The sequence below is a fragment of the Cuculus canorus genome, chromosome 6 (assembly GCF_017976375.1).
Source record: "Cuculus canorus isolate bCucCan1 chromosome 6, bCucCan1.pri, whole genome shotgun sequence".
NCBI lineage: Eukaryota > Metazoa > Chordata > Aves > Cuculiformes > Cuculidae > Cuculus > Cuculus canorus.
The window spans coordinates 20,530,668-20,549,590 of record NC_071406.1 but is presented as its reverse complement, the minus strand read 5'-3'; the positions used below and the strand labels follow the sequence as shown (position 1 = coordinate 20,549,590).

Genomic DNA, 18,923 nt, shown 5'->3' with positions numbered 1-18,923 from the left:
GTTCAGTGCCATTGGGGACTTTTAATCCTGTTAGTAAAGAAACTATTTGATTAGTTCAGTTTGGAATGAATTACTAGTATTTTAAGTCATGCCTTGGATTGGTTATAATTTCAAATAGATGTTTTAAGTAGTAAAAAATAGATACTTTAAATCCTTTTTTTACTTTTAGGTTATTTCTGCTTATTACTGTTATCTAGTATACTTTTTTACTACCTAGTTAGTGAAGAATTCCAATTTATATTTTCTGTACAGGGGCTGATTTTGAAAGCATGGCTTGATATCACCTGCGGGAAAGAAACTCACGTGAAAAAAGCTGTGAAGTATTTTGATGAAGCACTGCAGGAAGGCACTGATGTTTTTGCTCTGTTTGGTAAAGTAAGTTTACTTCATGATTTTAATGCTTAAATGCCATGTTGATGATTAGAGAGATGCTGGTAAGAGTCTATGATAAGTGAGCTTGTCCACGGCGTAGAAATATAGTTCAGTCATACTCTTTTTGTTTGGAGGAAAAGACTAGGTTTTAGCAAAACTAAAGCTTGAATTGATTTATGAACTATTATAGAGCAGTTATCACACAAATTGGTTGCTAGCATAATAATAATAATGTATTGACAGTTCTATTTCCTGTGGTAGACAGCCCATTTTAAGTAGCTTTTAGTTAATTTTAACAAGTAGCCGAGATTCATAAGACCTCTTACTTTGTTTGTAGATTAGGACAATGGGGCACGCCTGGGTTGCAGTAATGGTACACTGTGTCTGTTACCATATACATAGTTCTGAATTTATAGAGCTTTCTTGTTGTATTATTATTCTGTAGTATAAAACATTGCTGCAGTGGGATATTGCTTCACTAAATATGATTTCCAACTTTTTTTTTTTGTGAACTGGAGCTGGTAACTATTTCTTCCTGCATATCTGTTGGATTTATCTGTTACTTCTTTTAACTATGTTATAATAATGTGCTTTTCTTTTTTTTTTTTCCCTTCTCTTGGAATTAAATTAGCTACCAGATGATGCATTAGGGACCCTTAACCACCAATATAAAAAAAGAAAGCTATAGATTAACTACAATCAATCTAAATGTATATTGAATTTATTATTTTACCATGAACAAGAAAAGCTTTTTATTCATGTATTTATAGTTAAGAAATGAGGTTTCAAATAATCTGAGAATGTAAAAAGTATGTGTGATTTCTTCCTTTTTGCATGAGACACCTATCTACATTATTGAATTACTGTGTGCCATGGCAAAAAAAGGTAGTAGATAAACACTGCAGTGTGATCATCTATGAACATTGTTAGCTCTCTTTTTTATCATCATTAGTCTATTTCAAGAGTTCCTTTTGATTATATTTAATTAGGAGCATGGCATGAATTGTTTACGCTTTTTTCTGTTTCAGAGTATACTGCATGTTTATATTACAGACATTGTTACTCAGTAGAGTATTTGTTTAATATCCTAAAGCTAAATGCAGGAAAAATATTTTTCAATGAAAATAGATGACTAGAGTTCAGGAGAGTGTGCACAACAGTATTTGCTTGTCTGCTTGGCTGTATGTGGACTGTTAAGTTCAATTAGCAGTATTTCTCTAGTTACTGCAATTAGATTTTAGATAGACAGCTGTCTTGCTATGGCTTAATGAATTAATTTTTCACTCAAAAGTATGAAACAAAATGGCATGCAGTGAGTCATCTGGAATACGGTAAGTAAGTTTTAAGCTTCAAAGCGTATAGAGGATTTAAGCCCTAAACAGATTTCTACTCAAATTCATTTAAAACTATGATACTTCTGCAGTTGTTTTGTGTTTGAAGTACCTTGTAAATTGCTTTGCAACTAAATAAATGTTAATTCTGACAACAAAAATGGTGACCTACTGAGTGTGGGTTTTTAGATGGTGCATAATCTCAGGCCTTGACAAAATGTTTAATGTGGGTTGTATTCAATGTCCTTAAATAGTGAGATGCTTTATACAGAGTTACTTGAAACCTAATAAGACAATTTTATTCTGTAGCTACATTTCTCTGTCTTTTTCTTGATTGCAACTGCCTAGTAACTTGTAAATGCTGAATTGCAACTACCTATGTTATATTAGGTTTTACCCGTCTTTTGCTATTTGATTGTTGCAGTATCTCTAGTTTGGGTTGATGCTGAATTTAAACTATTACTTAAAGGTTTTTCTCTCACTAGCTCTTTTTCCTGATTTCTGTATGGAAGAACTTCTGAATTTTCTCACCTGTATGAGTGTACAGGCTTTTGATGTAGTTTCTCTTTCTTCCACTAGGCTCAGTATTTTGAGGCCCGACAGAATTATTCAGGAGCTCTGGAAACTGTCAATCAGATAATTGCAAACTTTCAAAGCTTCATTCCTGCTTACATCAAGAAAATGAAGCTACAACTAGCCTTGCAGGACTGGGAGCAAGCAGTTGAAACAGCACATAGGTTGAGTATGAAGTAGCACACCACTAGTTGTGCTCTTGCCATGTTTGCACTGGAAGAACACTTTGAAACAAAAGTAGATAGGTTTCCAATAATTTTTAATCCTATCAAATAAGTTAAATCAGTTTTTTTTTTAAATAAATCTAAACTAAATTAAGCTTTATTATAACCTAGCCTTGCAATTATGTGAGGATGCTACATCAATACATGCATCCATTTTGGATGAAAGAGGACTTCCATCCAAAGAAAGCATGAAGAAACAAAGCTGTGCTTTCTATTGAGAGCTATGACTTAAAGTGACTCTGCAATGCAAGTTATTTTATTCCGCTTTTATGATAAATAGATGATTGAGCAAAGGTTTAATTTGGCTTCTTTACTTTCACCTTTTGTTTGGCTTTAGGCTGTTGCAGAAAGATGCTCTCAATTTAGAAGCCATAAGAATGGAGGCCTTGCATTATCTGTGTAGGGAAGGAAATGTATCTGAGGTGAGTCTTGTTAGTTGCAGCCTGTTGTGCATAGCAGTCACTGTACAGACTAGGTCCCACACGCATCTTGATGTCTTCTCCACATATACTTGAGTCTGGTCCTGTGCTACACTACTTGTCTGCAGGAAGACTGCAGACAGTATGACTCAAATGACCACTCTAGCTTATTGTTGGGGTGTTTCCTGGGTGTCAAGGGAAGCATAATTTTTTTACCTCCATCTTTCCAGAGAACAGGAGTCAAGCCAAATAGAAGTCTGCTCTGGACAGTTAATGGAATCGTGTTGATCTGAATCATCAAAGCAATCTTTTATTGTTTAAATGCTCTTTTGGTGCATTCAGAAGTTATTGTAAGCCTTCTGTTAATTTTAAGTATTTTACTAAGTGAAATAAAGGAAATAACAAGGTCTTGTAGTGATAAATTTTTGGAAGGGGGTCATAGTCATTTAAAAACAGTTTGCAATGTTAGGTTGTATAAACTGTGCTTTATTCCTGGGATTACTGGGGTTACTGGGATTTCGTTTAGCCGTAAGAATTCTTTTTAACTTTTCCTTCTACCCCCAAGATCCTTTTCCGCATTGAGATATATGCATGTGTTTTGTACATATGGTGCTTGTGCCATTTTTCAGAAAATTTTAAAATATGTTATCAAAATTGTCATGAAAATCATTAAATATTTGCAAATCCCTTTTCCTCATTATGCAAAAATGCTGGTATGATTAAAGTGGAGATTTAGCAAAAGAAGTAAAGTGGTTTTAGTATTTTGTAGATTTTTTTGGGTTCGAGAGGAAAAGATATTTTAGGTTAGTTAACGCATTTTTAGTTATTGGAAGGAACTTTTTAGTCATTACTACATTCATAACAGAGTTTAGCATAATTGTAGGAAAGAGTAACAGTTGCAGACTCCAATTCAATAAAGCCATCAGGAATTAAATTTTCCAGACATGGTGTAAACAAAAGATTCTGGGGCAAAAAAACCACATGACTAAGACCAACATCTAAGAAAAAAATAAATCTGATGAGCCTTAAACATGATTCAGTGTTCTTGTAAAATCATATTAAAAAAATATATATATACTTTATTTTTTTAACCCCAGAAACATCTGAAGTACCTTAGGTGGTTTGAGAAACTGTGGTGTTAAAAGTTAGAGCATTTGGAGGTGGTTTCATTTAGAGCATGTCTGTCACAGTGAAGCCCAAGCAGGATTCACAGATCAGGGTTTCCTTGGACTATCTTCTTTTAAGGGACTCTTACATTATGTCACATTGAGCTCAAGTCTTTCACTTGTTTTAGAGCATATATAGAGGAGAGATGATTTAGTTTATTGTCACTTCACAATTTCAAAGTATTTTTCTAGGAATTCCAAAAATAAGTCTAACTCCTAGCCCTGAAAACTTCTGAGTTTACATTTCGAGATATCATTGCATAGTAAAATAGCTGACTAGATTTTATTGAAAACTGTTAAGTTATCCTCACCTGTTCATGCTTTGTATTACTTACTATATTGCTCCTTTTTTCCCAAGGCTTCGGCAAGACTGGGAGACCTAATTAAAGCCCTGGATAAGTTAGAACCATCTAATTCGCAGCTCTTCTGTAAAATGGCTTTAGCTTTCAGTAGAACAGTGAGTATGCTTTTTTTCTAGAGCAGCATAAAACTATTTATATAAATATGTTCTGTTTTATTTTCCTGTAGGCAGAACTTAAATGTCTACTAGAAAGTAGAAGATTGCAGACAATTGAAATAGATTAAGTTGTGTAGCCTTTGGTAACTGCTTTTTTTGAGTTTTACATCCAGTATGATTTACAATACTTAAGCCATCTCATTTCCAAAAATGTTTTCACCGCTTGCTTCTAAATTAGAAACAGGTTTTCCATGTTAATAAAATAAATATCCACCAAGCCATACTGTTAATGTAAGAAAAGTGGCAAGGTTAATCATGTAGCCTTGAAACTGAAAGTTTATTTAATTGTTGGATATATCAGAATCATTTTAGGAAGCATTCAAAGCAACTATCAACTATTTTGTTTTGTATGATATTGCATATTTGTGTTTGAATCCAGCACGCTTTAATGTCAATTCTTATAGAATTACTATAGATTATATGAGATTATATGAGATGATGTTGCTTCAACTGCTATGGCATATTCAGTGGTTTTTTTTAAGTGAATCTGAAAAATAAGAAAAACTTGAGGTTTAGAGATTATTCTTATTATTAGTGTGGCCGGAACCAACTCATCCTTCAACATACACAAACATTAGTTGAAAGAGCATTTGATTTGGCACCTGATGATGCAGAATTTGCTACTGAACTTGGCTACCAAATGATCTTACAAGGGAAAGTGAAAGAAGCTTTAAAATGGTACAACACTGCTATGACACTTGATGAAACAAGTGTTTCTGCACTAACTGGTAAGGTCTTACCCTATCCTTTGATTTTTACTAGTCATAAGACATAGTAAAAAGTCCTACTTTGATCAAGTTTTCCTACTACTGCTCATAAGAAAATTTAGAACTATTAGAACGGAAGCATTGGGCAGTACTTTGTGATTCTGTCTTCTTTGCGATGCTGTCTTCTTTGTAGCAACAGTTTCTTCTTGCCGGATATATCTCTTGGTCTTCCTTTTGAAACGTAAAATTTTCTTTTAAATTAGAGCTCTTACGATAATGGTAAGGACAGAGAGGTGACTACATTTATATTTTTTTATTCATTTATTTCTGTAGTACCTAAGAACTAGAGAACTCTTGGGAGCTACAGAAATAAAAAATGTAAGAGCCATTTATAGAACAATCTGTCCGTGGCTACGTGTGTGTCTAAATTAGATTGAAAAACATAATCAAGTCAAAACATCTGATTCTTTTGATGTACATTTTATGTTCTTTGTGAAAAAAATACTTTTTATAAAGTCCAATTAATCTGAGGAAAATGAAGAACAAATATGGCATACCTGCATCACAGGTTTTCCTCTGCCTTTTTTCTCCTTGACTATGCTATTGTGTTCTGATCTGAAAATTTAAACACTACAAAAAATGTAGAGGGTAGGAGTGGTTTGTATGTCTGACTGGGGCTATGTGTGGTTTTTAAATTTCATTTTGTTTGTTGTACTTGTTCTGAATTTAGAAGCTAGCCTTCATGGTGCTTCTACTTAGCCTAGAACCAGTTGAAGATTTACTGTTTAAAACTTTGGAATATAAAGGATGAGATCTTCCTGTGAAACTTGGTTATAGCATTGCATAGATTCATGTATTAGTCGTGCGTCATCTCTCCTAAGTATTTCTAAGTAAAATCTGCACTTCCATTGATCTATTCTTTCTTCTCGTATCACTGCTTTATGAAGAGGTTGGAGAGATAAAAGGTTAATTCTGGAAAACAAAGCATGTGCTTGACTAGGAAGACAAATCTGCAATAAAAAGTTTAAATATGTTACAGGAATTATCCGTTGTCAGCTAATACAAGGCCAATTGGAAGACGCAGAGCAGCAGCTGGAGTTTCTTAATGAAATACAACAGTCTATTGGGAAAACTGGGGTAGGACACTTCTTCCTTCATTAAAATACTTGGATTACAATCTAAGTTGTGATCTACTAGCTACTTTACGTTCTCTGTTTGTCTCTTGAGCAGAGCATTCTTGATGGAGTACCATTAAATCTAAATATCAGTTTTTCTTGGTATCAATCTAAGTTAATGTGTTGCCTGACTTTGCATCTCAAGGCTGTTTGCTTGCAGAGCAAAAACATCATTGCCTTCCTGCAGTGCTTAATCTCTGAAGATAAGTTTGAAATGTCAGGAGGGAAGGGGTTTTGTGCTCAGAAAAGTTTAGTGCTTCTTGCACAAGTTAAAGGAATGTATTGATGTAATAATTATCAATGTAATTTACAGTGAACATACTAAATGTCTTACAGTATCCCTAAATAGAAAGAAATGGGTAATATTAATAATTATGTAGTATTGTACAAGTAACAGACGAACATAGCTGGAATATGGAGAATGTTTTTTATTTCTTTTTTTTTTCCTATAGGAGTTATCTTTCTTGCATGCAGTCCTAGCTATGAGAAAACATAAGAGACAAGAAGTTATGGCCTTATTGAATGATGTCCTGGATACCCACTTTTCATCTTTACATTGTTTTCCCCTTGGTGTGGAATATTTTGAAAAACTAAACCCTGATTTCTTGCTAGAAATCATTAGGGAATATCTTAACTTCTGCCCAGCACAGGTAGGCAGCTGTAGATCACATCTGTCTGAAAATAGAAATTATTCCTGGATTTCATTTTGAGATCAGTTAATCACAAAGCAAAAATTTAAAAAAAAAAGTTCCTCTTAAAATGTGGATTTATTTGAAGTAAAAGTGTTTTTTAAGGTATTATACCACTATTTCATCAAAATAACTGGTTGCAGTGACTCCTGAGGAAACTTGATATTTGCTTAATGCACTATGTGTATATTTCTGCTTTTTTAGTATCTCTTGATCAGAAAACTGTAACAATACAGTGAATAGTTCTATCTCAATATGAAACTAGAATGTTTACACTGACAATCCTATTTTTGAAGTATTTTTGTCAGCTCATGATATCTTCAATTACATATATGCTTTCTTCATTTCAGTTTCTTTTGTGTGTTGGTAAAAATCAGTGGAATACTACTTAAATGGATAATTTTCTGTTACTGAGTTTGCTTGTGCTAGATTTGGTAAGAAAAGCATGTAGAACTTAAATTGAATGGGGACCTGACATCTATAAAGCAGAAGAAACACATTTAAAGTTTCCTTTAAAAGTGTCTTCCTTAAATAGATTATTCATCTGAAATAGCTGGGATATGATTTTTCTCGTCCGCTCATTAATAGATATCTAGTCTAATTATAGAACCTCCCCAAAAATATTTATGTACAGTTTTGAGATCTAACAGGCAGACAAGTAGTTTTCCGTTGTTACAATCTGTCCCCCCCATCTACGAAATGGCTAAAAGACTAAAACATTAGTAGCAATGACAATTTCATGTCACAGATGGAGGTAAATATGAAGTGTCATTCTGTGAAGATGATCTTGTCTGAAGATTTCCCTGGGGTATATTCCAGAAGTACTTAATGGCAATGATGCCTTTAATTTGGAATTAAAACTGGTTTTCCTGAACTATTGTCCATAGAAAGATTTGTAACAGAAAAGTTTCATTATCTCTTTATTGCAAAAAGCAGTTTGTGTTATTAGAAAATGAGGAGTTTAGCCAGGTGGTAGAGGCTTCCACTTTGATAGTGGAGGATTGCTCCAGGGTGTGGGTGCTGTGAACAGAAGGATCTTTAGGTTGCCTTTTCTTTTTTTATATATGTAACAGTTAGCAACTAGCTAAAGTAATAGAGGGAAATGAACAGTGTTTCTGATAATGAGTAACTAAAATGTGGTACGTTGTACTAGCAGTTTACATGAAAGTAGCCGGTTTTTAGCTGCTGTTTTTGTTTTTTGCTAGCAGTGTGGCTATGTTCTGTGGCCTGGAGTGAGGGTAGGAGGGACAGTTCCATAACCTTTGCTTCTCATACTTCTGGTCATTCATTTCAACTTCAGCTCTCTTGAAACTGAGTTCATGTAACCATTATGTTGGCTGTGGTGGCATGGTAATTCAGAGTACGTCATCATATATTTATGGACCAAGTCTTCAGTTTATGTCAGGTCTGAAGTGTTCTATCATCCTTGAAGTCCTTGAAGTGAGGCTGTCTTGTGTTCCTGCTGATATCAAGAAGTTGCCCCCTTAAATTTAAAATGTATTTTTATATTTCTGCATAATGACAGCTTTCAGCTTTTTGTGCTGAAGAAAACAGCAATGCTTTATTATTGCTCATTTGAGTGTAAAGTGAATTTCTGACTTAAAATGAAATCTATGTCCAAAACTTGTCGACTGCATTGGTTTCAATTTTTATTCTTTTTTCTCCTAGCCTGTGAGTCGTGGGCAGTCTCCTTCACCACTTCTCAAGCACTGTGCTTCTGTTCTTGAAACTGTGGTAAAAACTGTGCCTGGTCTTCATCAAGCCATCTTTTTAATTGCAAAAGTGAAATACTTGTCAGGTAGTAGTTATATGAATGGTTAGCTATGCATCTCGTTAGTTTCTTTAATGTAAAAATTTCATTCATACTTTTAAATAGTAATGACTATTTGTCTTTCACTGCAGAATGCTGCATTACAGCTAACTGAACAACATTTGCGGTGCTTGTTTTATGATTTGTGTGAGCGTATCTTAATTGTGTACACACATAAATATGGTACGCTTTTATCTACTGCTTCCAAAAAAAGATCACTTTTTGAATGATTTACAGATGGGACAATGGGAAAATATCTTAATTTTGACCTGGTTTTGATTTAATTTCATAGTCACGTAATACTTTGTATATGAGTTTATTCACTAAATGCTCATTTTTGTGTAAAAAAAAATTATAAAATTGGTGAAAAATAATAAACGCTGTATGTTTAAAGTCTGTATTTCATATCAACTAGTTTTTCACTTTTTTAACTTCCTAGGGGATATTGAAGCAGCCCATAGTAGTCTACATTACTGTCTTGAAAAGAATCCTTCTTACGCAGATGCACATTTACTGATGGCCCAGGTGTATTTGGCTCAAAACAATACTAAACTATGTTCTCAATCCTTGGAACTTTGTTTGAGCTACAATTTTGAGGTGAGTTCAAAAAAAAAAAAAAGCAAAGAAACCATTTTATTCAGTCAGTCATCTGAAGTTGTAGATTTTTGTATGTAATAATTTCTAAACTGAACTTTTTATGACTCTTCTACTACAAGTTTAAAATCTAAATGTTTATGTGAACATGATACCTGAGTATTTATCAAAGAAATGACCATAAGGAAAAAACTAATAACTTATTACAACATATTGAAATTGTGTTCAATTCTTGACAGAGCTTCACTGGAAAATGACAAATTACCATTTCCTTGCAAGCATGCTCCCATCTAAGTGATGAAAGGAAGTTGAAAATTAACTACCTAGTTGGGAAAGGTTGAGGTGCTCGCAACATTGTACATAGTTACAGTTGCCTTATCAACCTTTCCTTGTCATGTGAACTATGTTTCAAGAAGGTGGAGAAATGGCATGCAGGACTTGTGCCAAATAATGGTTGTATTTATACTTATTTTAATTGATAGCCCAATGAAGTATGCATAGAGCAGTTTAAGAGATGCTCAAAATCCCTTAAAATTTAGTCTAGTTTCAGTTAATGATTTGCTGTCCCAAAGTCTAATTTCATGTAATAGTTTTTATGTTTTAGTTAAAAATTTACTTCATTATGCATTTACATACTCTTTGAAAATTCTAATATTTTCATAAGTAAATTACTGAAATTGAAATCTGATGTATTTGGAAGAAAGAAGAAACTAAAATCAATATGAAAAAAAATCCTCTTTCGGGGGGTTTGAATGCTATACATAAAGTAAAAATTTGGAAACTCCTTATCTCGTTATGTTTTTTAGGTGAGGGAGCATCCTGTTTATCACTTAATTAAGGCCCAAACCCAGAAGAAGATGGGAGAATTATCAGAAGCTATTAAAACCTTACAGATGGCAAAGAATTTGCCTGGCATGAGAAAAACTACAGCTTCTTCAAAAATGAAAGGAAAAAAGATTGAAATTGATGCAAGTGATCGTGTGTCTGTATTCCTAGAGTTAGTAGAAGCTCACCGTTTGAACGGAGAACCGGTAAGATGACAAACTTGTTAGGATGTAATACAAACCTGGAAAAAATTTCATCTTCCCATTAACAGAAGTGTCTCTCCTCCTTAGTTCAGAGAAGAAAACCATCACCTCTTTTACCAAAAGGATTTGCTCAGTAAGATTTCGCGGATGCTAATAGCTGACTTTACAGCTTGGACTTTAAACTGTATATCCCAAAACCCCAAACCCCCAAATTGCAGATGATCAATTTTGAGTCTGTAAAACTTCTTTTAATTTGAGGAGGAGATACTGTTGATGTTCACTTGCCAGCATGTACATTCCTGTTTTGCTGACAGAATTCTGTTAGAAATATTTTTTTTGATCATGGCCATAGCTTTGTGTAGCAGCATTCTTAGTTTCGGCTGGATCTTAATAAACAGTAGGACTCTGTAGTGTAAGAATCTAAGAGAAGCCATACAATCGTGTTAGTCAGAAGCGACCTCTGGAGGTCATTCTGCTCAAAGCAGAACCTGTTAAGAGCAAGGTTCCAAGGCATTGTCTAGTTCAATTTTGTCTGTCTCCTTGTGTATATGCAACACAGATGTTTTCCCTACTAAAACTTCTTCTAGTAGTTCATATCACATAATAAATTTTATGTTCAAAATCAAGAGGAAAAACCATTTTAAATGTTTTAGCAAAGCAAATGGATACTGTGGTTTGGGGTTTTTTCTGTTTTTTTTTCAGCTGGTTTATGTAATGCCTCCAGACATTCATTTGCTTATGATGTGTTTATTTTTGACTGTTCAACAACAGGAAGTGGATTAATGCTGGTTTTTTATATTTGCAGCATGAAGCTGCTATAATACTGCAAGATGCTCTTAATGAATTTTCTGGAACTCCTGAGGAACTAAGAGTCGTGATTGCAAATGCAGATCTGGCAATTGCTCAAGGGGATGTTGAACAAGCCTTGACTATGCTCCGAAATATTATACCTGAACAGCCTTACTTTATACAAGCTAAAGAAAAAATGGCAGATATTTACCTTCAGTACAGAAAAGATAAGAAGTTATATGCTGCCTGCTACAGGTAAGAGTTTATGGTGTGTGCATAGATGTTTAATGGTAATACGGTGAACTAATTTTTTTCTCTTTCTACCACAGTATGTTAGAAATATTAAGTGACATAATGATTTCATTTGAATAAGTGTTGTAACATTTAAAACAGTAATTAGAAGTTCTAATTTGGAAAGATCTCGGGGGTTTTGGTTTTATTTTTGGAAGTAAAGGCAAAGTAAAATCTGCAGAGGATAAAATTGTTGTGCTCTGCTTTGTTGTTGTTTAGACACCAATATTGACATCTTGAATATTGAGCAAGGTTCTATCTTATGTTTCCAGAGACCTGGTAGAAAAACTGCCAAGTGCTCATACTTTTCTTCTTCTTGGTGATGCATACATGAATATTCAAGAGGTAAGAGCTTGCTAGAGATGAATAGAATGATTGAGTCATTTGTTGACTTTGGCAAGTTGAGACAATGTTGCATGCTGACTCTGGTATTTGGCAAACAGCAACTACTTTAGGATAGGGAAAAAACCCACAAAACTATCACTGGCTACAAGTAACTGTTCTAAGTTCAAAGGAAAAGCTGTTAATGCATTTCTTCTAATAACTGCCCACGTGAAAGTCAAGGAGAGAATTTTTATCTAGAGCACTGACCTATAAGACTAGTAAAACTCTAAAGTGAGAGCTAAATTAACTTCAGAAAGAAGATGGAAATATTTAGAAGAGTTCTGAAGCTTCTAATTCTAGGTAACTTAGTTCTCATATCAAAAGTTATATTTAAGTTTTAAATTATTGAATTCCTCTACATTTTTTGCATCCTTTCCTTTCTTGATGAACTGGAAATGTCTTACATTATTTGTAGAAGATGGTGTAGTCAAGTGGATAGGAATTTGAAGGATAAACATTTAAATTCATATTTTGAGAGAACAGATTGAGTTAGAACATGCAAATAATAATTTAGGTTACTAGTTTAGGGATATGTAGGTGATTTATAGTTTCTTAATGTTTGTGTGTAGTTTTCTCCTTAATGAAGGATTATAAAGCAAAAGAGAATTTCTTTTGAGCTGCTATATGGCTAGAGGAGAGAAATGTATAGTTGTCCAACACAGTCATAATTTTGCATATGTTTGTTAACTAATGAAAATAGTAGTAGAGAAATTTCCATGGAAAAAGAATCAGGTTAATTTAAACTCATCTGTTTGCCCAGTTCTCTCCACATTCTGTTTGAGTATGGAAATGTAAATTTACATGGGCTTTACACTTCCTGCAATTTCATAGTGACCATCCTTCTCTCAGAAGTATTGTCGTTAATGAACTACTGCTACTTGGTGGTCATTTCTAGGTTTTGTCTTCTTCATATACTTTTAATTTTCATCTTTGCCTTTTGTGTTTTTGCCTTTTACTGATGAAGCCTGATGAAGCCATAGAAGTCTATGAGCAGGCCTTGAAGAAAAATCCAAAGGATCCACTTTTAGCAAGTAAAATTGGAAAAGCTCTAATCAAAACACATAACTATTCAAAGGTATTCTATAAATACAGCATTGGGTTAATTAAGTATTGTGTCCATTATTGTCAACATTGGGTTAATTAAGTATTGTGTCCATTATTGTCAACATGTGGGGTTTGCCTGATTTTGTTTTCAGGTTGATTAGAAGAAGCATTTCACTTCAAAGCACAAACCAGATTTTGCATCATGAAAGTAGGTTCGTATGTAGATCCCCATCAGAATATCTGGTCAGTCAGCTCTTTGACCCTTGCAGAGGACAGGGAAGGGAAGAAGCTATTTTGGAATAACCTGAGAAGGATGTAAACGAGGCTGTAATGCTGTAAAAATGGTGTGACTGTACCGTTAGTGCCTACATACAGGAATCTTGAACTTAGGTCTCATGTTTTGATTAAATTTCACCGATCCTTTTAATACAATGTTCTTCAATAGTGTCACGTTGCCAAAACAGACTTAACTGTTTTGTGCTTACAGTATTCTTCTGTGTATGTGCAGTGAAAGAAGATAAGAATTTCTTATTTCTCTTTTGGAAGAAGCTAACGTTTTCCCAAGCTGGCACATTCTGTACAGGTAGCTTTGACGTGGATTGACAGACACATTCAAATACCAGAGACATTATTGCCAGCTTCCTAACTTTCAGTATCTACTCTTTTTTTTTCTAGTCACTGGTATTGAAACAACAAACAGTAAATGTGCCTGGGAAACCACGTGAGAGAAATGGCTCTCTGCTTTGTTTCAGTGGCATCTCTTCCATAAGCACTTAGCACAATCTTCCTCTGTACTTATGGAAGTTATTTCAAATAATGATGTCTCTATCTCTCTTGGGCCTGGAAGAAGTTAGGAGGAGGACCATGAAGATGACTAGGGGCTGGAGCACCTCCCCTATGAGAACAGGCTGAGAGAGTAGGGGTTTTTCAGCCTAGAGAAGAGAAGGCGCCAGGGAGACCTTGTAGCAGCCTTCCAGTAGTTAAAGAGGGCCTACAGGAAAGCTGGGGAGGGGCTCTCTATCAGGGAGTGAATCATAGAATCATTGAATCATAGAATAGTTTGGGTTGGAAGGGACCTTAAAGATCATCTAGTTCCAAACCCCCTGCCATGGGCAGGGACATCCCACTAGATCAGGCTGCCCAAGGCTCCATCCAACCTGGCCTTGAACACCTTCAGGGATGGGGCATCCACAGCTTCCTTGGGCAACCTGTTCCAGTGTCTCACCACTCTCATGGTGAAGAAATTTTTCCCAATTTCCAGTCTAAATCTGCCCCTCTCCAATTTGTACCCGTGCCCCCTCGTTCCCCCTTGTCCTATCACCACATGCCTTTACAAATAGCTCCTCTCCAGCTTTTCTGTAGGCTTCCTTCAGGTACTGGAAGGTGGGGCTGTAAGGTCTCCTCTGAGCCTTCTCCAAGGCTGAACAAGCCCAACTCTCTCAGCCTGTCCTCGTAGGGAAGGTGCTCCAGCACTCTGATCATCTTTGTAGCCCTCCTCTGGACCCGTTCCAACAGCTCCATATCCTTCTTACACTGAGGATTCCAGAACTGGAGATAGTATTCCAGATGAGGTTTCACAAAAGAGGAATAGAGGGGAAGAATCACTTCCCTCTATCTGCGGGCCACGCTTCTTTTGATGCAGGCCAGGATACAGTTGGCCTTCTGGGCTGTGAACGCACATTGCCGGCTCATGTCGAGCTTCTCGTCAACCAGCAACCCCAAATCCTTCTCTGCAGGGCTGCTCTCAGTCATATCATCCCCCATCGTGTACTGAGTGCAGTGACAGGACAAGGGGTAATGGTTTTAAGCTGAAAGAGGGTAGATTTGATTAGGTATTAGGAAGATACTCTTCGCTATGAATGTGGTCAGGCACTGGAACAGGTTGCCCAGAGAAGTTGGTGTGTTGTTTCAGGGAATATACAGTTTTTATATTTGTGACATATAAGCTGGTTCTTGTGTATGTGCAGTGTGGTTAGTCAACTGCACTGTCACCATTTTCAGGCTGGGTAAAAGGAAGCCTTTTATTTTAAAGCACTGAACAGTCGTCTTGTCCTGAAAGCAAGTTTGTAGATCCCCTTTAAAATACCTGGTCAAAGGCACAGTTGCATATTGTTGGATACCAGTCTGGAGAGCTGTAGTTCTGGTGACTTCCAGCTGATGTTTTTTTGGGCCTGTACTCGAAACCATTTCTAATTATTTTTCCATTGACAGGGGGTTAGGTCTCCTAACCTTAGCACTGGCTGGGAAAATAGTAATAAAGTTCTTTAAGTTCTTATTGTTGGGAAAACATAAGGAAACTTACAGGAACAAACTGTTTTATTTGGGCAACTTCAAACTACTGGAGTATGTGTCCAAATTGTGTTTTGTGTTGGCAGTGTTAGAATTTTCAGTTGCTTCTGTTTCGGTCAGTATTACAAGCAGCTCAGTATATGATTCCAAGCTTGCTCCATGGTATTTCAGACCTTTTTTGATGTGTGTCTAATAATCTAATGTACTGTGAGGGTTCCTAGAGTTGCTATAGAAAAACTCGTAATTACATTTTGATGGTTCTTTTATGGAATTACATTTTTATTTTGGGGCTTTAGTATATTGTCCTTAGAATGCTTAAACCTAAATACACAACCTTTCTTATATGTGCATTGTTGTATGTGTTTGTATGTGTTCTAGTTTAAAACAATAAAATTTAATAAAATATTTCAAATTCCTTTTGGAAGTGTACCTTTTCAACATAAATCCAGTTCTCATTTTTTCCCTTTACTTAGAGGAGTAACATCCTATTTCAATAATATTTACATTGTTATTTTGAAGGGTTTTTTTAAACTTATGGAATAATAGTTTATTGATCCAGAACACTGCTTTTTTTTTCTTGAGTAAATATTTGTCTTTTTTAATTAATGTGATTGCCAATTTTTGTATTTAAAAATGCAAAGAGAGGAGACTCCTTTCTATTAGATTATGCTTAGTTGGTATCTTTAAACTTTTCATTTATACTTTTGTTTTCTTGTTTTGCAGGTAGACTTTGGGAAAATATTTGTCCTTTGTATTCAGTAAAACAGAACTTTATAAGATCAGTCTGACTGGAATTATACAACTTCAGCAGCTAATGAAAATGTAGTTTAATTGGCAGTGATGCTGTCAAAAATAGAATGTGATAATGTGGTTAGGCTATGTAAATGCATATGTATCAAAATGTGGGCTCTAGTTGTTCGATTTATCTTTAATTTGGCATTACATTTTTTGGAAGCCTGAACTCGTTACTAAAAATCATCTTTTTAATACGCTATTTATTAGAAATGACTTGGTTACAAGAGAAGTGAAGAAAGTAGAGAAAATTCTAAGCAGCATGTCAATAAGTAATTAAGTAGCAAGCTGGTTGTCTTTAATACTCATATTTCTTCCTTTTAGGCAATCAGTTACTATGAGGCTGCATTGAGAAGTGGTCAACAGAATTTCCTTTGCTATGATTTGGCTGAGCTTTTAATGAAACTGAAGCAGTATGAAAGGGCAGAAAAAGTACTTCAGCAGGCTTTAAATCATGATCCAGGTAGTAACATTGTTGATTTACAGCAAAACATAAAATTTCTACTGTTTTTTGTGTTTTCTGTATGATTCTAAGGAATAAACAAGTTCTGTATAAGGTTTTTTTTTTTAACTAGGAATAGGAAACTATTAAGCGATAAATAAGAAATATGCTCTAAAATATGCTTCACTTATATACTAAGGTGCTTTTACCAGGACTTTTAAACTTGAAATGTCTGTGATAGATGAAGTTGGCAACCACAACAGCAGAGCTCCATGTATCCAAGATTCTTTCTCTTCTGTGCTAACAAATGTTCTGATTCTGAATTTTTAAGTATAGATGAGTCATTCCTACTGTTAGGGATTCAAGTGGTAGATGCTACTCTGTATCCTTCAGTACCAAGCGATTAAGCTGGCTGAAGATGTCTCTTCAGTCTGTTTTTTACATGTTAGAAATATGCAGTTACAAAGCCAAAACTTTTGGATTATTTTTTCTTGTTTTTGTTAAAAGGCAATTGAGAAACTTTAAGGTATTTAGTGTGAGCTATTGAGCAATACTCTTAATTAAGGAAATCTTTTTACAGTTTTAATTTAACTTTGGTGGCTATCTGAAAGCACAAACAGTTAGCATTATCAAGTCTGTTACTATTCCCAGTAGACTTATGTCACTATTTTACTGGTCTGTAATACTGCGCAGGAAAGTTTTGGTTTTCTGTCTTGTTTACTGCTTACTGAAAAAATCTTCTAATATAATGTTATATCCTGTTATAGTGAAACCTTGGAGGATCTGGCTAATTTAATAATCATGCTCAAGATAGCTTGATCCTCTGCTATGGAAAGATAAATTAGCATAAAATAGTTTGCCACATGTACTTTAAAATCTTCTCTATCTTATGGTAGAACAGAAAGTACATAAGCCGATATCCTTTGTATAGCTTTGATATACCCATATTCTTTACATGAAAAAAGTATATAGTGGCTGGTTGGGAAAATTATTGAACAGTTTAATATCTTTTTTTTAGGAACGCTAAAATATAGTTCAATCGTGTAAGAAAAATTAAACATAGGAAATCTAATAGGAGCAATGACCTTACATGTTTGGCTGTATGGCTTAATCTCTGATTTAGAATAGCATGTCACAGTTACAGCACTTTGAAGACAGTTTGCTCATCGAGTATAGCTCAATATACTTTTATTTTTTAAAAAATTAATATAGGTAAAACATGAGTTTTGGTAGCTTTTATGTTTTAACGTGCCTAAGATACCACTTTGTCAATAGATTAAAAGGAATACAAGCCAGGGACAACCTGTATTCTTCTAATACTATTCTATGCACATATGTTTTAACCATTATTCTTATGTAGCTTGCTGCTTTTTTAGTAGGTAGTGAAATATTTAGTTAAAATAACTGTTTGTATTCATGTCTATTCCAAACTCTAGTAAAAGAAAGGTAGTTTGAGGTCTCACTAGAAATTTCATCAATTAATCTTAAGCTTTTTGGATGTAAAGTAGCATTCATTGAATCAATTTGGACATTTTTCATTGACTTTGAGGAAGATTTAGGCAAGAAATGTCAGGAGTGGCTTTATTTCCTGTCCACTTAGATCAAAAGCTTCTCTCATATTTCTGAGAATGCAAGTACACTACATGGTCAATTTCTTTCTTTTAATCCTTTGGCATCTTCCAATGTCTTTGGCCTTAAGTCTCACTCTGTTTATAGACTGTAATGTTTACTCTGCCCACTAACAGCACACTAAATGAAATCACAATCCTAAATACATAAGATCAAGCTGAGAACTTAAGCTCTTGCATGGAGTATGTAGGGAGCTTAGTCTTTCTTTAGTTTTACCAGGATCAGTTCTTACAAAAATCATGTTTGTTTTATTTAATTATTATAGTTAATGAACTGACTTCTCTGATGGAAGATGGACGTTACCAGGTCCTTCTGGCAAAAATATACAGTAAAATGGAGAAGATTGATGAAGCTATTGTTTCATTACAACAGGTAGAGGGGAAAACAAAAGTACTTATGAAGGCTTGCAATGTCCTCACTTTTATTCCTGGTTTCACTTTTATCCAGATTCTAACTGTACTATTTTTGGGAATGAGGAAAATGCTTACTGGTAGGATTGAAGTGCCAGTGGCTGATGTGAAATATAAACAACACAAATGGTTAGGAAGTCTAAGCTTTTATGAGCAACGTTATCTGAATTTTAAGTCAGAATGCAGATGTTACTGGAAGCCTGCATGTGTACTATGCCTGTGTGTGGAGCATAGATTTAGCAGAGCAG

At 34.8% G+C, this 18,923-nt stretch overlaps 1 protein-coding gene across 2 annotated transcripts in view; it reads left to right on the top strand.

The window, feature by feature from the left end:
• TTC21B (tetratricopeptide repeat domain 21B) overlaps positions 1-18,923 on the top strand; it is a 42,321-nt gene that overhangs the window by 5,373 nt on the left and 18,025 nt on the right. The window contains exons 5-20 of one of the 2 annotated variants that reach the window (XM_054069225.1): positions 253-375; positions 2,283-2,440; positions 2,838-2,922; positions 4,444-4,542; positions 5,138-5,330; positions 6,349-6,446; positions 6,937-7,134; positions 8,842-8,971; positions 9,423-9,580; positions 10,384-10,608; positions 11,411-11,649; positions 11,958-12,030; positions 13,034-13,144; positions 13,789-13,878; positions 16,519-16,657; positions 18,531-18,637. In XM_054069225.1, coding sequence (XP_053925200.1) covers positions 253-375; positions 2,283-2,440; positions 2,838-2,922; positions 4,444-4,542; positions 5,138-5,330; positions 6,349-6,446; positions 6,937-7,134; positions 8,842-8,971; positions 9,423-9,580; positions 10,384-10,608; positions 11,411-11,649; positions 11,958-12,030; positions 13,034-13,144; positions 13,789-13,878; positions 16,519-16,657; positions 18,531-18,637 — 2,226 coding nt within the window. The remainder of the gene's footprint in view (positions 1-252; positions 376-2,282; positions 2,441-2,837; positions 2,923-4,443; positions 4,543-5,137; positions 5,331-6,348; positions 6,447-6,936; positions 7,135-8,841; positions 8,972-9,422; positions 9,581-10,383; positions 10,609-11,410; positions 11,650-11,957; positions 12,031-13,033; positions 13,145-13,788; positions 13,879-16,518; positions 16,658-18,530; positions 18,638-18,923) is intronic. The other variant, XM_054069226.1, reaches the window with a different exon arrangement.